At 41.8% G+C, this 19,395-nt stretch overlaps 1 protein-coding gene across 3 annotated transcripts in view; it reads left to right on the plus strand.

The window, feature by feature from the left end:
- The window catches only part of plekhg4 (pleckstrin homology domain containing, family G (with RhoGef domain) member 4), a 96,810-nt gene extending 77,775 nt beyond the window's left edge, over positions 1–19,035 (plus strand). Inside the window, exons 14-24 of one of the 3 annotated variants that reach the window (XM_015605228.3) lie at positions 7,658–8,598; positions 11,931–12,180; positions 13,408–13,497; positions 13,617–13,841; positions 13,968–14,138; positions 14,840–15,020; positions 15,493–15,609; positions 16,508–16,756; positions 16,909–17,072; positions 17,637–17,699; positions 17,901–19,035. In XM_015605228.3, coding sequence (XP_015460714.3) covers positions 7,658–8,598; positions 11,931–12,180; positions 13,408–13,497; positions 13,617–13,841; positions 13,968–14,138; positions 14,840–15,020; positions 15,493–15,609; positions 16,508–16,756; positions 16,909–17,072; positions 17,637–17,675 — 2,427 coding nt within the window. In that variant the 3' untranslated portion in view covers positions 17,676–17,699; positions 17,901–19,035. Of the gene's footprint in view, positions 1–7,657; positions 8,599–11,930; positions 12,181–13,407; positions 13,498–13,616; positions 13,842–13,967; positions 14,139–14,839; positions 15,021–15,492; positions 15,610–16,507; positions 16,757–16,869; positions 17,073–17,636; positions 17,700–17,900 lie in introns of all 3 variants that reach the window. The other 2 variants (XM_007246895.4, XM_007246896.4) reach the window with 2 other exon arrangements.
- Positions 19,036–19,395: the final 360 nt, after the last annotated feature.

Raw genomic sequence — 19,395 nt, forward strand, 5'->3', positions numbered from 1 at the left:
AGCCCAGTGTGTTCAGTAATGTAACGCTTCATTGACACCTTTGAACTTTTCTCCCTGCTAGAGAGAGCGCTCCAGACACAATCTCTCACCAGGTTAATTTCCTGTTCGGCTCGTAAAGCTGGGCTGAGAGACAGACCAAGGGGCAGTTCCGGCCCAGTTCACTCTGTGGGACTTACGCAGGCAGGTGGAACACCAGCCAGTAAAGCCTGGAGCACTTTCCAGACCAGCTTCATCTTCTTATTAAAAACTGATACTTTACTCCTCATTACATCAATTTATTCAGCATATTCTTTCTTGTTCTGTCTTGCATTCTCTATTTTCTTTTCTCTTTCACTTTTACTTTACCTCTCTCCCTGCAGTTCTCTCTCTACATCTCTAATCTCTTCTTTTTTTAATTTTCTCTCTCTCACTTTTTCTGTCTCTTACTTTTAACTCATATACTCTCTTTCCTCTTTTTTTCTATCTTGCTCTCCCTTACTTTTTTCAATTTTTTTTATTTTATGTCTTTATCTGACATTATATTTCCCTCTTTTTATTTTATTTTTTCTTTCTCTTTCTTGCTCTTCTTCTTTCTCAGTCTTTTTTTCTCTGTTTTCTTTCTTTCTTTTTTCTCACTTTCTTTGGTTTCTCTTTCTCTCCCTGTATATAAACATAAAGAGCACACTTATGCTCCGTGGGGGTGGGAGGTTCAGGGTTCACTCTCTTTTCTCTGTGGAACAGCTGCTGCCTGGGCTGGACCCCCTGTTTAGGCTGCTCTCTATGAGCAATGTGATTATACTAATGCACACCCTGCTTACCAACTCAGAGACACAAGACAAATGCATAGATGTGTGTGTAAGTGTGTGTTAGTATTGCTCAGTGGGTAACAACAGTGTCTTTCCTTCTGAAAGACTGTGGTTTGATGAGTGCTTGGGCCAGACTCCTAACTCTGCATTTACTTGTGTGTGTGTAACATGTTTCAAAACGTAGGCACAAACGCCCTAAATGTAAATGAGTATGTTGGTGTGTGTTCTCTGGAATCTCTGATTTAAAACTCACACAGAGACACGTGTTTTCTGACCTCTCACTCCATTACATTTCACGCTGATGACGTCATCCTCATCAATCACTTCAGAGTTTAACTCAGATTGACAGACTGGCCATGAATCGTCTCTGCTGTTTATGTTAACTATTAAGTTCGTGATCACAGAAAATCAGCTTGAATGAGTCAAATCCATCAGACGCTACTTATCATACAGGTGCTGGCCCTGGTCATCATGTCTGTTTATCAGCACAGATTCACTGCATTCATTTTATTAGCATTCCTTTAGTCTGCACTCAGATGCCAGATGGTGTCTGACATGCTGTTGTTAACCTCTTAGAATCTGAAGGAATGAAGTCCAGGTGTCATTCATAAACCTTTGAAATTTAGCGACCAGTTGCCACTGCCTTTACCATATCGGAATAATGAGATTTCGCTACACGGAAGTCACATATCGCAAACCTTAAACAATGTTGTTTTTTCCAAAAATGTTCACATTTTTGTCTTTGCCGAAATAGTAGGTTCCTACATTCAGCATAACCAAAACCAAAACAGGGCCAATTTTAACTGTTATGTAACAGTCTTGACTCACTGTGATTGCAGCTTTTCCTGTGCCTGTGACAGAAGGGCATCCCAATCACAGAATGTAATGAAGTGAAAGCTGGGGAGGCAAACCATATTATGCTAAAGGCTAATGCTAGACATTTATCCTATTTTCTCTTCAATGTTTTATACCCTTGAAAGCCAATTGACTGACCCAAAGAGGAATAATTAGTGCTTTTTTTGTGTCAAAACTACAAAATGATATTTTGTCATAAATTGAGCAATAAAATAAGTTTCTCATATTTCATTCCACACATTGAAGCAACATAAGTTGCTTGCTTACTATTTATACATCACAAACATCATTTAATATCAAGAGGACTCAATCTAGGACTCTTTTGCCATCTTATCATCTCATTCCCTTCAGTCCAGCTAGAAGGCGGAAAGGTAATTAAGCTGAGTTTAATGATGTTTAGATGGAAAGTAATGAACGGTGATCTCCTGCTGGATCTGCAGGCAAGCTTTAGTACCCTGTGCTAGTCATCTAGGTCCTGATGGAGCTTCAGGAACAGTGCAGCACACAGATCTTCAGGCCAACTGGACAGGCTTTCCCAGACAGTCAAGGCACTGAGTGTTTGTACCTCCTGGAGGAATTCCAAACCTTTAGTTAGAGTGGTGTGTTTATACATTGCCCACATAATGTCTTGAAAAGACATACATACCACACACACATCCACACACACATTGAGAAAAACACATTCTTGGCATGACTTAAGCATGAGATCAGGGATTGGCAGTTGTCCGAAAGTCCTCTCCCCGCTTTTCCTCCTTTTCCGCCTTTTCTTTTATTTTTAAGGAAATAATAAAGAAGATTTCTTTCAAGTGTTAAAACGTCCTCTCGACCCCCTAACGCGGCAGGAGCTTCATCTGTGCATCCATACAAAAGCTTGAAGCCCCTCTCTCTTACTCTCTTGCTCTGTCTGTCTCTCTCTCCCTCTTTCTCTCCCCCTCTCTCAGTCTTTTGTGCAGGTTTGAATAGTGAGGCCTTTAGAGGTGCCTCCTCCAGGCTTTCTAATTCAGCTCTCTCTCACCAATCAAACACTCCTGCCACACACTTACACACACACACGGCTAGCACACACACCATTCACACTTCAAAGGACCTTACGCTCTCTCTAACATGATGTCATCGTCAACCCATCCACAGCATTACAACCATCAAATAGGCGATCACAGAGAGCGTGAATTGCCGCATTGATATAAAGTGCATGGTTTGAGTTCCCTAATGGAGAAATGAGATGTGTTAGATCAAGGGAAGCTGTGAAAGATAGTTTGCCTCGGGACTGTGACCTCTTTGCCTCTATAAAGCCTTGTGGTGGCTTTGTCATTGCAAACTCTGATGGAAAACGGAGTTCCTTATGGCTCTATGTTCAGACCACTTCCTTTGTGTCTTTGTGTTTAATGTAACACTGATGTGAAATGCCTAAATCTGTGTGCATTTATACACAACAGTGAGGTACCAAGTATGTTTTTTTTTTTCTAAAAGAAATACCTTCATGTGTTTAAATTACAGTCATCAATTATTTCCATTCTCTTTCGCTCTCTTTTCTCTCTCTTGCTTTATTTCTCTCTTTTCTCTCATTGTGTCACCCAATTGCAGTGTGTATTGTTAGTCTGAACTGACCTCTGCTCTGCTGGGTGACTTTAGTATCTGGGTGCTGAGGAGCTCAAAACACTGGTATGTGGCTCTACAGTGTCACCCAGGCCACACACACACACACACACACTTTCTCTCTCTCTCTCTCTCTGTTTTAAAAAGGTCCCTAAATTATCCAAGGCTTTTTGGAGAACAAAACAGTTTGATGTACTTGCTGTCCAATCTATATTATCCACATGTGGAAACCAAGCTGCAAAAACAATCAGTGTTAAATGTATTGTTTTTGTGGTGTGTGTGTGTGTTTGTTTGTGTGTGTGTATATAGCTGATTAACTATACCCATTCACATGGAGGTAATAAGAGGCAGAATACAGAGCCAGTAAAGGACAAACCTTATTTGCATACACTATATGGACAAAAGTATGGGACGCTGTTACCTTTTTTTAATGGTCTTAAGAGTTTATCCTGCTTTTGTTGGAGTAACTGTTTCTACACACATTAGTGTGGTCATCGCCCAGTTTATCCAGAGAACACAGTTCCTACATTTATACCCACTCTACCCTACACCTGGTAGAAGCTATGGTGCCTATAGGTTTATCTTAATGCATTAACTGCTCCAGAGTGCCATATTATATTTGCATTACTGCTCTTCAAGGACTTGACAAGTTGTGTCAGTGTTTGTGTATACATTGCACCCATTGCTGAAACAGATGTGCAAATGCAAAGTGGCTGAATGGCTTCAATAGGAACAATGCCATAGAAAAGACCCAGATGGGGGCCATGTATAAACTTATTCTGGTCTCATCAACAACATCCATATGTGGGACCCACTTGGACCACATGGGTATATTACCTGGTCAGTCTTGGATTCCCACTTAAAAATGAGACAAGACAGAAGAGAAGAGGAGGGTAAAGAATTGGCAGAATCCTGGAAGCGAGAGAGAACATCTAGCACCTTTAAGAGAGATACCTGGAATGTGTGAGATTCCATATGTCAGCTCAGGGTGATGGACGAATGTCTTCTGAAAAGGTACCTTCTGGAGGGAAAACATGGTAGGCCTGCTTTGACACATGGATTAAGAGAAGCAAGAATGTCTGGAGAGCCACACCATGTCAACCAGCCACCAGAAAAAAAAACCCTGCAGGGGAAGAGAGTAAAGGGAGCTGAAGGGTTTTGTCTCCTCCTTTAGGAATCTGTCAGAGCTTTGTCGTGTCAAAGGGCCATGAGTGAGTGTTTGATCGGTCTTAATCCTCTCTAACACAACCAGCACTGTGTTGTGGGAGTTTATAGTGGGACAGACAGTGAGCCAGGCTTTAGGAGAGACAGAGCCTGTGAATCGGAGCTTGAGAGAGTGAGGTAGTGAGGCTATAGGAGAATAAGCGAGTGTGAGGGACTGGGGGATGTGCATTGGTGGTATAGTGATTAAGAGAAGTTGTGTCTTAACTGCACAGGCCTGTTTCACAGTGCTAAACCCATTTACTCTCCTGCTGCTGATGTGTTAAAGCCTTACTGCATAGACCTCCCAGCTCCTCCATAAATACCTCTTTATTTCACATCAAAGATGTGTGAGCTTCTCTCTCACATGGTCTTTCTTTCTCATTCTCTGTCTTCTTTCCCAGCTTCACACACATTTCCACAGACACAACTCACATAGAGACTGCTTTAGCAGGGAAAAAAGAATTGCCTTTCAGACTCTCTTTTCCACTTGTCTTTCCACTAACATGCTGTTGTGCTTTCTTCTCATCTCTCTTGGAGATCATCCCTGCCTCAGGCGATGGCACTGTGCCACACACAGTTTGGGTTCCAGGCTGTTTTTTCGCGCACACTTTACTGGAAATGCTCTGAAACTAGTAAGGGATTATAAAAGCAGAGTTGATTAATTTTACTATAAATTATTATTTTTATACTTATGAATCTTCTCTTTTTACCAACACCATTGTTCAGAGTTTGAGACCAGAAATGATTTCTTTATATGATGCAAAATAGCAAGGTTGTACAACATATTAAATGTACTGCAGTTGGTGAACAGTGCTATACTTATAAATTATTAATTTCTGTGCTTACTTGATAGGCTATTTCAGTATTGCACTAAATGATTGGGTGGAGAGAAAGGCCAAATATCTATCTGAGACACTCGGCCACAGTCTGCTGTGGATTTAACCAGCCTTCTCCCATAGTTCATTCTGAAAAGAAACTTGTTTATTTATTTCGAGATGAGTTAAGCTTGAGTTACAGTATTCCCGCAGGTCCTTAAAAACATACTAACATTAGCGGCGAGTTACTGGGGAGAGAACTAAGGTTAGTGGAGAGCTAGCTAACATAAGCTGCAAGCTAGCTAACGTTACTAGGGAGATAACTAAGGTTAGCGTGGATCTAGCTAGGGCTGTCCCTAACGATTATTTTTTAAACGATTATTCTAACGATTATTTTTTTCGATTAGTCGACTAATCTATTCATTGAGAAACATATTTAAATAATTATTTTACGTTTTAAAGCAAACGATAAATTACTATATTTATATATAACAACAACAACAACAACACAAGCCTACTAAACCAAACCCCACACTTATAATCACTTAGATGTACAGCACGTTGTTTAGATCTTTAACGCTAAAAATGGATAAGCTCCCATACACCACAACCGTGTGTTGCACTGCTTTCTGTGACCGCTAGATTTTGTGACCACTGGCAAGTAGTTCTCAGCAGACCGGTGCACTGGCCGATTCGAAACGTGTTCGTTTCTAATGTTTACCCCGACTGGCCAAAACGGTTCAGTTTAGGGCTGAGGGTAAGGTGTAGGTATAGAAAGCTTCCGTTTTGCCAATGAACGCTCATAACCGTGAGCACTGGTCACAAAATTCCGACGGTGACAGAAAACGGTGTGACACCGCAGCGCCGACGGCGCTAGCTAAAATAACTTAAGGCAGCTAGCTTAGCTAAACACCTGAACTTATGAATAATGCTACTGTTTCTGGAAACTGCGAAATGCCATGCACAAATATAAACCAAAAATGTATAATTTCTGCCTGTGGCAGGTTTAAAACCTTTGGTAGACAGCCTTAAGTCTTTTTAAGGACACCCGCGGAGACCCTGATGTAAACGGTAACTTACTGTGTGACCCTGTTGACATAGTGCTCCTGGATGTTTGCGCTTCAAGTGCTCCTTTTGCACGTATGGCAGAGGACCACATCGTTGCCCTTTTGCGTGAAATGCTCCCAAACTTTAGATGCCCGCTGGCGTTTTTTTGTAGCTGGAGATTGCTCTCCGGAGTCCAAGCTCTCTAGAGCTTAGATTCTCTGCCCGAACCCGACATGACCCGAGGCCCGCCCGTAAATCCGACCCGGGCTCCAGAAAATAGTCCGAGATGTAGGCGTCTGTTTTTTAATTATATTTTTATTAAAAAAAAAAATAACGAAAACTGAAAGTGAAACTAAACTAATTTATTTATAAGCGCTGTTTTCACTACCGCAGTTCTACAGCGGGGGTGTTGTGCCGATTCTGTCCGCGAAGCGGGAGTCAGATTCAGCAGAGAGTCGGATTCGGCACAAACGCGGCGGCACCTCGCGGTCCGCGGTGTCAGTTGTAAGCGCTCGCGCTAGCCGCAAAATACGACAGAAAACACTGAGGGAGCTGCAGAATTATGAATGGGACTAGAATATGAGCACGAGATCAAAGAGAACCTTCACCTGTGAGTAGCTCTCACCAGAACAAGTCAGAACAATCTCTCTCTCTCTCTCTCTCTCTCTCTCTCTGTGTCTCTCTCTCTCTCTCTCTCTCTCTCTCTCTCTCTCTCTGTGTCTCTCGCACGTGAACTCCTCCGCGTTTGACTTGCAGAACTGTGTTTAGCTGTTCTTAAAAATCATTTTAATTAAATAATAGTTCTATGTTACCGTGTTAATTAACATAATTCTGATCACATTTCGCTCATTAAAACAGCCCGAAAACAGCCAGTTGGAATTTTTGGGCCCGATCTAACCTCTAATGCTCTCCACAGGCGCCGCCATGTTTACGACGCGCCGACGCACGTTATGCAAATCGATGTATTTTTGTAATCGATGACGTCGATTATGTCGACGCGTCGCCCCAGCCCTAGATCTAGCTAACATTAGCGGTGAGCGAGTGAACATAGTAACATGTTCTGCATCACATATGGAACGAAAGAAAATTGATAACAAATAAGAAACAATAAATTTAAATTTTCAAACCAATCCTTTACTTTCTACTTAAGAAATTCTGACTACATTTTTGTGCCTTAAATTATATTTATTGAGGTCTGCAAAAGGACCTAAAAAGCATTAAATTTGACTTTTAAAATGGAGCAAGAACCCTGAGTTAAGCACAAATTGGAGACGTTCTACCTTGTCAAAAACGCATTCACTTCTTTTTTTAAAAAAGGTCGATAACAGTTTATGTTTCTCTCTGTCTTTCTCCAAGGCATACGAGTGGGCTCTGGAAGGTATGAGGCATTTGGCTTGTGTCACAATGGAGGACTGCAGCATGCCTAAGAAATGTCAGGGTGTGATCGCCTGCCTGGAGAGTTACCGCAGCCAGCACCCGCCTATACCGGATACACGCTTCCAGGAGATGAAGGACCTGGCCGGGGAGCTGAAGAGTGAGCAGGGTCTTAAGCAATGGAAGTTCGCCTGGTCTAAATGCCAGGAGACCAAACAGATGTTTGAGAAGAAGCTGGAAGCAGCCCTGCGCGCTCGCCGCACCCTTTCAAGCGACCAGAGTGAAACCAGGTCAGTGAGTGGCACACCCCGGCGGCACTCGGAAGGCTGTGCCAAGCCCCAGGAGCGCAGCAGCAGCTTGTCCTTCTCCTGTAGGAAGGCCTTTAGTGGTAGCTGGGCTCGTGAAAGACTCTCCTTCCAGTCTTCCAGCACCTCCTCCTCTTCCTCCTCGTCCACTCCCTGCAGTCCGATTGGCAACCGCCCGGACACAAAAGACTCATTCAGGACCCCAACAGGAAGTCCCTATCACCTAGAACATCGAATTCCACACAAAAACTTCCTTAAATCTCACCGGCTAACCCGCAGCGTCTCTTCGGAGGAGTCTCCTCAGACCTCCTCCTCCTCCTGCTCTTACAGCCCCAGTCTCTCCTCTCTGGCGGAAACGAATCAGAGAGTTCTGCGGAAGACTCAGAGCTTTGATGCTGCAGGTAGCGAGGTGGGGTCACGGTATGGGACGTGCCAACGAACACTAAGTGAACCGGCCCGCAGAGGAAACACTGGCGTCTTTATCAAAGGCCTGGAGGTCAGCAGCACAGAGGTGGCAGATCGGCCGTACAGCCCGCGGCTGACCCCGGCACACGGCTGGGCATCAGTGGATACACACCGTAGTGGGAGCCCTGTTCCAGAACCACGGGCCAAGGGCAGGTAAGAGTTAAATTATCACCATTGTATTGTTGTTTTTGTGGGGTTCATTTTGTCTCAGATATGTTTTTATGGATCCCCTGCTCCTCTGAATTTGTGTTTAGTATTTCCAGGCCTATATTCCACTGCAGTGCGAATGGTTCTGAAAACGAAGGTTTACCGTTTCTGGGACTTTTTCCCATACACAGAGACTGTTCAGCATGGAACACACGCAAATCAGGTTTAGCCTGATTTGTAGCCAGAGAGTAATTGATGCTGTCTGTTTATAAATCAAAAAATGAAGTTTTGTAGGAACTAAAATTCTAAACTGTGCTCTACTCAGAATTGCTGATTTGTTTAAAAAATACATCGATTTTGTTTCTTTTTAATATCGCCCAGCCCTGCAGTCAGAGTGGGAATGTGAGACCAGATATATCTAAAACTAGCAACTGTCCTTAATCTCATAATTTTTATGAACATGGTGCACTTTCTGGTCCAGATTTAGCAACACTACTACAACACTAATAAAGCAAAAAGAAACTGTAACCAGTCTAACAAGGGCCACACCAGCACAGAACAGTACAGCATGGCTTTAGTTACCATTTGGTCCTGTGTTGGAAAAAGAGGCCTGATTCCTTAAGGCCAGCATGCATGCAAATATTCAGATTCTGGAAATATCTGATTCTGCTAGCTTACTATTGGTCCATTAATCATGAAATTTTGGCACAACATAAAGAACCACTGCCAGATTCACACAGTACAAAGTATTAGGTATTAATCAGCCTCAACACATCCTGCAGTCCTTGATTAACCTACTCAGACATGTTTGGAGCCAGAATGGATGGAGTACAGTGTGGACTGGCTGAAGCTCCACACAGGATAAATTTAGAACCTCTGGTCTAAATCACGAACACTTACTTTAACACACACACATGCATTCATGCCCGAAAGGTAGGCGCTGGCTCAGTGTTTTTCTAGGCTGAAGAATAGCCTGGCACACATGCACATTTTCTCATTCTCTCTCTCTACTCTTATCCTCCCTCACACACCTTTAATAAAGCTCCTCTGGACTGTTTCAGCAACCCAGTGCCTAAGGAAACAGTGCATGTTCAGTGAGGAAGACACCACAGCCAACACACACAGCCAAGCTGAAGATATTTTACTGAGTCTTTCCTTCATCCACACAAACACACTTCACCTACTGTCACCTTGACAAAACACACACACATTACCCCCTCTGTCCTGGCTAAACACACACACTGCCTCATGCTGAGCAGCTGTTTGCAGACACTAGGCATGTGTGCAAGTGCCTCATGTGGATGTGAGGAACTATAGGCCATGCAGGAGTCCTGCGGTGCAGTATATGTGTGTCAGTCTTTGCCCCATAATCCTTCTCCTCTATAGGGCGGTGATGTGTTTTGCAGAGAGGGCCCCCTGCCCCCTCTTAACCCCCCTGAGAAAAAACACAGCCCCTGATGGCTCTCCCAGATGAGAGCAGTGTGGAAGGACTTTGAAGTGCAGCGTTTGTCTTCCGCTGCTTTACACACTACAAAAATTAGGCCAGGCCATTTCAGCCATTTATTAGCACTGGGGAGGGAGGAGGGAGAGGCCATAAAGGAGTAAATAAGGCTACAGATGAAGTCCTCGGCAGGACTCCTGTTTAACGTATTATTATTTATTTTTTAGACACTTAAAATAGAACATCCCTTATATAATACTGTTTAGAGTGCTACTATTTTTTTATTTTAGTTTAATGTAGTCTATAAAAAACAATTAGGGATGCACTGATGTGAGAATTCAGGCCAATGCCGATATCAGATATTACAAATATGGTAAGATAAGATAATTCTTTATTTGCTACAGAATGGGTAAATTCACAGTATTACAGCAGCAAAAAGGATAGAAAGGCACTCTTTACAAAAAAAACAGATGCAATTAACAGTACATTATATATAATATAAATAATAAAAAATCTAAAACTCTTAAGATTGTATTTACAAATAATTGCACATTGCCTCTTAGTTGACCAGGGGCAAAAAAAGGAAACACATTTCACATTATGTTACACTGAAAAAAAATTCTATAAGTGTGTGTGTGTATGTGGTCAGCTGGGAGCTTATAACTTACTACACACCCCAGTATAATTTTACAAAACATGTTGACAAACATTTATTTGACTTATGTTTTGGCTTTCAACCAATTTAATACAAACAATACAATAAAAGGTATCTACTAAGAAATTTGCTTTCTCATTTATTTAGCTTAAATATTCCTTACATAGTATGGTCACAGCTTGAAACTCTTTTTTTTAATTAACAGGTTAAATAAATCAATAGATCTATTACTTAAAAAAATGGCTTAAATCAACGGGTGTTAAAGTAGCACAGCCAGTGTTGGCCGACTGTAGTAGAGTGGTCAGCATCACTTGGTCCATTTCCAGTGTATAACAAATACATCAGCAAGTATCTGTTTTTATTATAAAGGTTTGGATTTGCAGAGAATGAATAAACATTGTTAGTTTGAAAATGCAGTTCTTCATCCCGCTTTCCTTCAACTGCTTGTTGTCGTTCAATGAGATTTCTATTTCTGTTGTATTGAAGGGCCTGGACACTTGTATTTGGAGACGTGCCCATACTGCCTATAATTAAACACACACGGTTCTTAAGTATGTTTGGATTACCACCCAATTCTAGTAATTCCAGTCTGGATTTTTATAGTTATGAATCATATCCCTGGCTTACAGGAGATCCACCCATGCAGCAGTGCTTACAGGTGTTTGTACTGTTTTGTAGCTCATACCATACTGACAAGCTAAAGCCCTAAGCTCCAGCCACTCCTACACTGTGAAGGAGATGCTCACAGCTAGTCACTCTTTCAGACTAAATGTAGTGCTAATGCTTTGCTATGCTAGTAGAGTCTGAAAACTACCTTGGAAAACATTCGTAAGCTTTAGAAGCTAAATTGCAATTGATTTACACAATTTTCTCTAACATTTTACAACAAGGGACCCAAATAACAAAACTTACAACAGTAATAAACATTGATTGATAGTTAAGGAATTTCTTAACTACTTATTGACACTATTTAGGACAATTATAAACATTATAAATGTTAGTGCTTAAGGATTTTGTAAACAGTAATAAATGTAGACATTAGTTTAAAAAAATCACAATAATTGATACTGTCTTAACAGGTGTTAAATAATAAGTTGAGACAATCGGTTGTAAGAACTGTTAATAAATGTACCCTTATTGTAAACCCTGCTAAAAAAAAAATCCAGCTGGTCAAGAGCTTGAAAGCAGCATATGGTATCTTTTATTTCTGGTTAACCAGAATTGTCAATGTTTCTTTTTCAGTAAACTGCGGCACATTGTGGATGAGATGGTGACGACGGAGCGCGAGTATGTGCGCTCTCTGCGCTACATCATCGATCACTACTTCCCTGAGATGGAACGGCTCGACCTGCCCCAGGACCTGCGGGGAAAACGTAGCGTCATCTTCGGTAACCTGGAGAAGCTGGTGGACTTCCACAGTCAGTATTTCCTCAAGGAGCTGGAGAGTTGCTGTAACCACCCACTACGCGTCAGCCACTGCTTCCTGCGGCATGTAAGAACAACTTTTAACTTTCCTACTAGCCCACCGAGCTTCGCAAAACCAGCAAGCTGATTGGCTGTTTCTCTTGAAAGGCGGAACTCTATCCTTGAACTGGCTCCGTGATTAGCGTTAAGAGATTTTTGATTCACACACAGCCTGTCTCCTCATTAATAATACAGCTGATCTGAGTAAAATGATTCGGGGCTGCTGGAAAATTATTCAGGGCTAAAGCCCTAGAAGCCCAGGCCAGGCGACGCCCCTGGTTTTAGCCATGCATTTGAGCTCTCCAGTACTGTAGGTGGCACTGTGACACCATGGGTCAGTTCCATACACAATGTGGCATGTTTTTCCTCTTTAGCACTAAACAAGCAACCAAATCACATGCTTAGTCACGTAGTGTTATGTAATTTTGCTTGCAAATGCAGTTTCTACAAGATGTATGCCAAGATCTTTAGACTGCACCACCCAGTATCCCCAAGCTAAGCAAATTATTTGACTACATTAACACATTAATATGAGCCTCTCCACTGAAAATCAATCTTACTCTTAAGTACTTTCATAAGAATATTACATGTATATTTTACCAAACCCATAAGAGAGAACAACTGTAAAAATACATTCAGAAATCCCTACGTCTCTTTACGTTTTAAACTCTAAGTGGAAATCAAAGTAAGCCACATGAAACAGGTACAGAGCTGCTGAGTGAGTGCAGCTCTACTGCAGCCTCTCCCTTTATTCTGTCCATCATATTTGTGGTCGCCTCATAGCGCTGATTCTCTCTGAGGATTGTGATCCAGGAAGGTTTAGTATGCGCACAGTGTTTGAGGGAGCGAGGATCAGTGTTTAATAAAGGCCAGTGAGGAAACCCTCTGGACCTACAGCAGAGCCCTCATCTCAGGGTCTAAAATTACCCGACACATTCCTGGCACAGCGAGAGCAGCTCAGCGCGTGTCAAATGAACGTAAAACACATTATAAAGCATTTTGCACCATATCACTGGAAAACAGCTTCCAAATAAAACTGAAAATAAATGCCTGGTCCACTGTTCCACTCCATTCAACAACATCTGTCCAATATAAAGTGACAGGTTGCTCCTCAGGGTTTGAAATGCTGGATTGGGTTGGTGAACTGCTTTGTGGATTTGTGGTAACTTAGACAGTAAGAAATCTCAGTTAGCTAAAACTCAAGCATGCTATTTTTTAAATGTATTTATTAATATATTTTTTTCTTAATTTGCAGCAAGACCAGTTTGGAATGTACGCTCTTTACAGCAAGAATAAGCCCAAGTCAGATGCACTGCTAGCCAGCCATGGCAACAGCTTCTTTCGGGTAAGTTAATAAAGCCCTGCACAAACATTAGCAAGACAAATGTTCCATCATGTTTGTGCTTGAGTGTCCTATGCTTATCTCAACCTCTCTCTCTCTGTCTCTTTTTTCCCCCTTCTCAGAATAAGCAGCTAGAGCTAGAGGATAAGATGGACCTTGCCTCATACCTGCTAAAGCCCATCCAGCGGATGAGTAAATATGCCCTGCTCCTAAAAGACCTTATTAAGGAGGTGACTGAGGCCCAGGAGCAGGAGCTGTCCTACCTGCGTGCTGCTGCTGAGATGGTCAAGTTCCAGCTTCGCCACGGAAATGACCTGCTCGCCATGGACGCCATCCGTGATTGTGATGTGAGTCACACCTGTTTGTTAGATTTTGGAGACTGTAAAAATGATGTTCATTATAAATTCAATATGCATGACATATTAACACCGTACTGAAGTTGCCTATGTTTGCTATTCTTTCCGATGTCTCAGGTAAATCTAAAAGAACAAGGACAGCTGGTTCGGCAGGATGAGTTTACCATCTGGTACGGGAGGAAAAAGTGCCAGAGACACGTGTTCCTGTTTGAGGACCTGGTACTGTTTAGTAAACCTAAGCGGATTGAAGGAGGCCTGGACGTGTACATATACAAACACTCCTTCAAGGTAAATTGCGTGTATACAGCTTGAATTATCATGATCTCAGTTATGTGTTTTTGATTACAGAAGTATTATTTAAGTGGTATACCACAGTCTTGCAATGTGATTGGCTGAGAGACATCCTGTGAGTACCAGTATTACTAGGTAACAGCACTCCAAACATTTGTCCGCCTTAAGGATAAATCAACAGAATTTAAATAACAGGTAATTCACCTGGCAAAAGTACTTTCACTATAGGGCTGCAACTAATGACTTTTTTATGAGTCGACTAATCTGATCCAATGCATGTTTTACTGCAGCTTGACAGCTAAATTTTTCCTGCCAAATTGGACATTGGAAATTGTCCAATTGGAAAATCAGAGGTGCAGATTTTTGGTCTACTTTTATATCTTAAGTGGTCGCCAAAAAGCCTTATTTGCAAAGCGTTCAAAGTGAAAATGTACTGTGTTGTGAAAGTCTGAGGGTTTTAGACAGACTTTTGACAGGATTCTTTGCTGGACCTGGAGACCCTGGCTGCAGCTGGTAGTAACTCGCCATCTGTTTTTTTGGCTCCAAAGACAACAAAAGTAAAATAATAAAGGCGTTCAATACTTCCAGAATCCAGTAGAAAACTAAATTGAATTGATTTGGTTTCACAGACTCACAACGACTTGTTCTCTTAATACTTCATTAATATCTCTCTCTCTCTCTCTCTCTCACTACTGTAGACTGCTGATGTGGGGATGACGGAGACGTCAGGGGAAAACGCTCTGCGCTTTGAGGTCTGGTTCCGAAGGAGGACATCAAAGAATCAGGCCTACATCCTTCAGGCTGCTACGGCTGACATCAAACACTCCTGGACCTCTGACATCGCCCGCATACTGTGGCAACAGGCCACACGCAACAAAGGTGTGTGTGTGTCTCTTTCTGCGAGTGCTGAGCTGGTGTAGTGTGTTTTGAGGCTTTGTGTCAGGTCATCACATGAAAACAATGGATAAAGGGGAGAGAACTAGAGAGCGAGTCTGTTTGAGGGGTCTCCTGTTTCCCAGCACCTCAGCAGAATGTTTGGTAATCATTAATTCTGCATTTGTAGCTGTAGTCGCCTCAGGGCTGCAGGAACGGGCTTTTAAAAACACTCCTCATTTGAATCACACCTGTATTATCTTACTGCTGTTGGACGTGGGATCTCAGAGTGTGATGAAAACCCAAATCATTAGGCCTTTGAAAGCATCTCGAGTTCACACTCTGGCTTAGCACTGAATATTTTATTCAATTACTGATTTCTCAATGGTGATCTGATACATTTCTAGTTCACCACTGCTGTCCAAGTTTATGTATTTGTGATAATGTATTCAATATATATGTTTGTGTGTGTGTGCAGAGATCCGTATGCAGGAAATGGTGTCTATGGGAGTCGGTAATAAGCCCTTTCTGGACATCAAACCCAGTGATGCTGCTATAAATGACCGGGCCATTGATTACATCATGAAGGGCAGAGGTATGTCATGCACTAACCAAACAACCTAAATCACAAATCAAAATAAAAATGCCAAAAGTCACTGGATGGCAGTATGTGAATAAATTATAAAGTGCTGTTTCCTCAGTAGGTGGCTTAGGAATACTTACACATGAGTAAGTTGTGAGGTGTTATCTTGTGAGTGAAGCTGAAGCCTGGCCAGCATGCTCATGGCAAGTTGATAGCCAACCCTGGTGAAGGGTGGCAGATAGATGAGATGTTCCATTTCTAAAATTGTGTGGGGATTTAACATGTCTTGATCCATAGTGTCTTTTGTGTAGCAGGAATAAGCTATAAGAGACATCATTACCCAAAGTTTCACAGAGCAGTGGCTTTTTACAGGTGCTTCATGATTGTGCCTTGTGGCATCTGGCTAGAATTGCCTGTACAAACAGACGTTAGTTTACTGGTCTGTCTTAACACATCTTTAACCAGTACCTGCTACGTTTCACTGCTTAATGACAATTTGAAGCCCTTCACACTTCTTGTTTGTGCAGGATCTGCACAAAAGATCCTGCGCCTTCAAATAAAACAGAAATGTGTGTGGCTGATTAGATGGCTTGGCGCAGCAACCTTCAGATGTCTTCTATCCACCTGTGGAATTAATGCAAAGTTGAGTTAGTGCACCTCGCCAGGCTAGAATAGGTCCTAAACAATACACTAGCTCCTATCCCATGACTTTTGCCAAATCAGGGTCGGTTGCCAGCTACAAATGCTTGTGCACATCTGTTGAGTTCTCAGAGCTGAAACAATGTCAGTGTCAGACATGGCCTGTTCCTTGAAATGCTGCCCTGTAACTAACTTTAACGAGACCACTGAGCTTATGCTTCTAACCACATCAAGCCATTCTTATGATCACACACGTCTTCTGTTCCTGCAGGAGCCAGAACGAGAGCTTCCATTGCCGTCTCCTTGTTTGACCACTCAAATCCATTTAAAAGAGCTCCGGTTAATACTCCTGTTAGCGGTCCTCCGGTGGCTGGCGGGCCCTCCTCTTCCACGCTGCTGGGGCCCCTGAATCTGCATGTATACAGCAGCCAGACATTGCTACCAGGAGAGAGACCCCTCATCAGCCCCTGCATTGAAGAGGATGAGCTGGAGCACGAGACCAGCAGCCAGCCATCTATGAGTATGTACAGGAACAGATCATAGCAAGTACTGTTAAAAAAAAAAAATGAAACTGATTTATAGTCAGATTAAACAGATGTGTAAATAAACAGTGCCATATTTCTGTGTGTTTAGCTACAGAGAGTTCAGGATCTTCTTCACACTGTCTGTCAGGCAGCGGCTCCAGTGGCTCAGACAGCGGCTGTGTCTCCAGTCACCTCCCTGAAGCTCTATCTGAGGAGCCCAGCTCTCCCTGCGACGCCTCCTGCTACTCCTCCATCGCCTCCGCCTCTCCCTCCGACCACAAACCACGCTTCAACAGCCAGTACATTTCAGCGGTCAGTATCTGTGTGTTTGAGCGCATTTGTCAGGAACACCTTTTAAGACATTGGCACATGGTCCAACCCTTCCCGATCCAACTGAAGACAATGGAAAGAACTGTGCTTCTCCTGTTTTTAGTAGAACGGTGTTTATCCATTAGTTTGATCTATGTTCTCAAATTTGACATTTTAATATAAAACACAGCATATTGGCCAACTCTGGATTTTTCATGCTTTTTAAAAGATTAAATGCATTTTTTCCCATTGAATTCTGTTGGATGCAAGTTTTTCCACATATGGTGTGAGAGCTTGCTATGGAATACTGTTGAATAATGTCTGTTATTGAACCATCTGAACCATCTGTGTTTGGTTTGGAGTTTTTGAGACTTTATGTATGGGGGGTCATACTTAAAAGTTCACACATTTCATTTTCACGCCAATATCACAAGTCCTTTTACTGTCCTGTAGCATAAATAACAATCTCATATACATCTAATTACCACATTGCAGTATCATAAAGCATTAAAACTAAAACCCCTAACCCTGTAATATTAACCCCTCCCCATCTCCTTCTCCCCACAGAAAGGCGCTCAGGTTATAGGCCCATCTACTATAGTGTGAGCGCTTGCTGTAACCACTGCTGCCGTAAGTCCTGCTTCCGCTCTCACCTACTCAAACTGCTTCAGTCAGAAACGCAAATCACCTGCATTTACAACAATACCATTCATTAGCTTTGTATACAGTACCAGTCAATGTCTAAAACATTATCTGATTATCTGATCTAAAAGGAATAAAATTTTTCATATTAAATGCACTTTGTAATTTAATCATATTCTGTGTTCACAGGTTTAAGGGCCAGCTACTCCCATAAGAGAAGACACATGCAGAAGGGGAGTCAAGACAGAATTTATGCTCCTCTGGAAAAAAAAAAATCCAGCACATCTCATCTCATGTGGACTTTTGAAAGAGCTGGAAAATAGCACTGTTAAAAAAGGCGACTTTTGAGCTTTCATAGCTTATATAGTTTGTTTTTTTGTTTTGTTTTTAAGAAAGTTTAAATATTCTTGTATTTATCTTTTCAAAAGTTCTGGTACAGTAGTTTTCTATACTCTTATCTATGTGTAAATATGTGTTGTTTTAGTTTATAATGCAGTTATGAACTGTTTCAGTTTCTCTGTTTTTCCTCGTTTTGTCTGTTGACCACTTTTCTTTGCTGGAGACTGCAAGACTACAAAGCATGTGGCTCGGATATACATACCTTAGTACCTGAAGGTATAAAGAGATCCTGTGGCTACGTGGCGCAGTCGGATTTCCTCTTCTGCACCAGCAGCATTCTGTTCTAAAGACTGTGGACTGTTCAGTTCTTCATTTATTACTGTTTAAGTTCTTGAAGCTGACCTGTGGTCAGCACTTCCAGTTTGAATGCTATTTGCCCCTCCATATTTTGATAGTCAGACCTGTTCTATTGGAGTTCCTGTAGAGTCAGCAGTTTGAGGAGCTGGGGGGGAATTTCCACTGGCCTCAGGTCAGTTGTGCCCTCTTGTGCTGCTCCCAGACTCTGATCACTGCTGGACTGGCCTTGTTTAAAGAAAAAGGAGGCAGAATTTTCATTTAATTTCATTTCACTTGTCTTGTTTGAGTTTCAAATAAAACAGCAAAAACAGACAAATAAAAATGCACATAGCCTGTAAATATTTGCACCAGTGGTGCTTTGAGTACATAGCAAGTAGGAGGTTAAGGACTGATAACTTTGTACGTGCTTTATGCATTAGCCAGCCAGCCAAGGAATCACTAAAGTGCCATTCTTGAACATGAACTATGAAAGCAATTCAAGATTTAAAAAGAAAAGGAGAGGGAAAAAACGTCAAGGTGCTGAATTTCCACTTACAGCTGGAGCGTGAATGTGTACTCAATACTCAAAGTGTCATTTCCTAACAAGTTCATTCATATTTAATAAAAATGGATTGCTTTGTATCCATAATGGAAGTGAGTTTCATTTCAGCTTTGCAATTTCTTTTACTGCTTGGCAGAAACTATTGGGTACTAACTCATAGGCAGGGCCATCATGTACAAACTCAACAATGGACTTATTAACAGCTCTATTGAATCTACTCTAAAATTAGATGTGAATTTACTAATCAAGACCATAAAGGAAAAATATTGAAATAAATCTTTACTTGACTGTTCAGATTCTCTCCACTAATCAGGTGATGTAACAAAACCAGGTTAAATTATAAGATGTAAAAATGAAAGATTCAAGAAATTAAAGAATTCTTTACTTGATTCTTCATATTCTCAAATCTCAAATTAAGGGGTAGCAAAGAAATGACAAGTTTTTTTT

This window comes from Astyanax mexicanus, chromosome 23 (genome assembly GCF_023375975.1).
Source record: "Astyanax mexicanus isolate ESR-SI-001 chromosome 23, AstMex3_surface, whole genome shotgun sequence".
NCBI lineage: Eukaryota > Metazoa > Chordata > Actinopteri > Characiformes > Acestrorhamphidae > Astyanax > Astyanax mexicanus.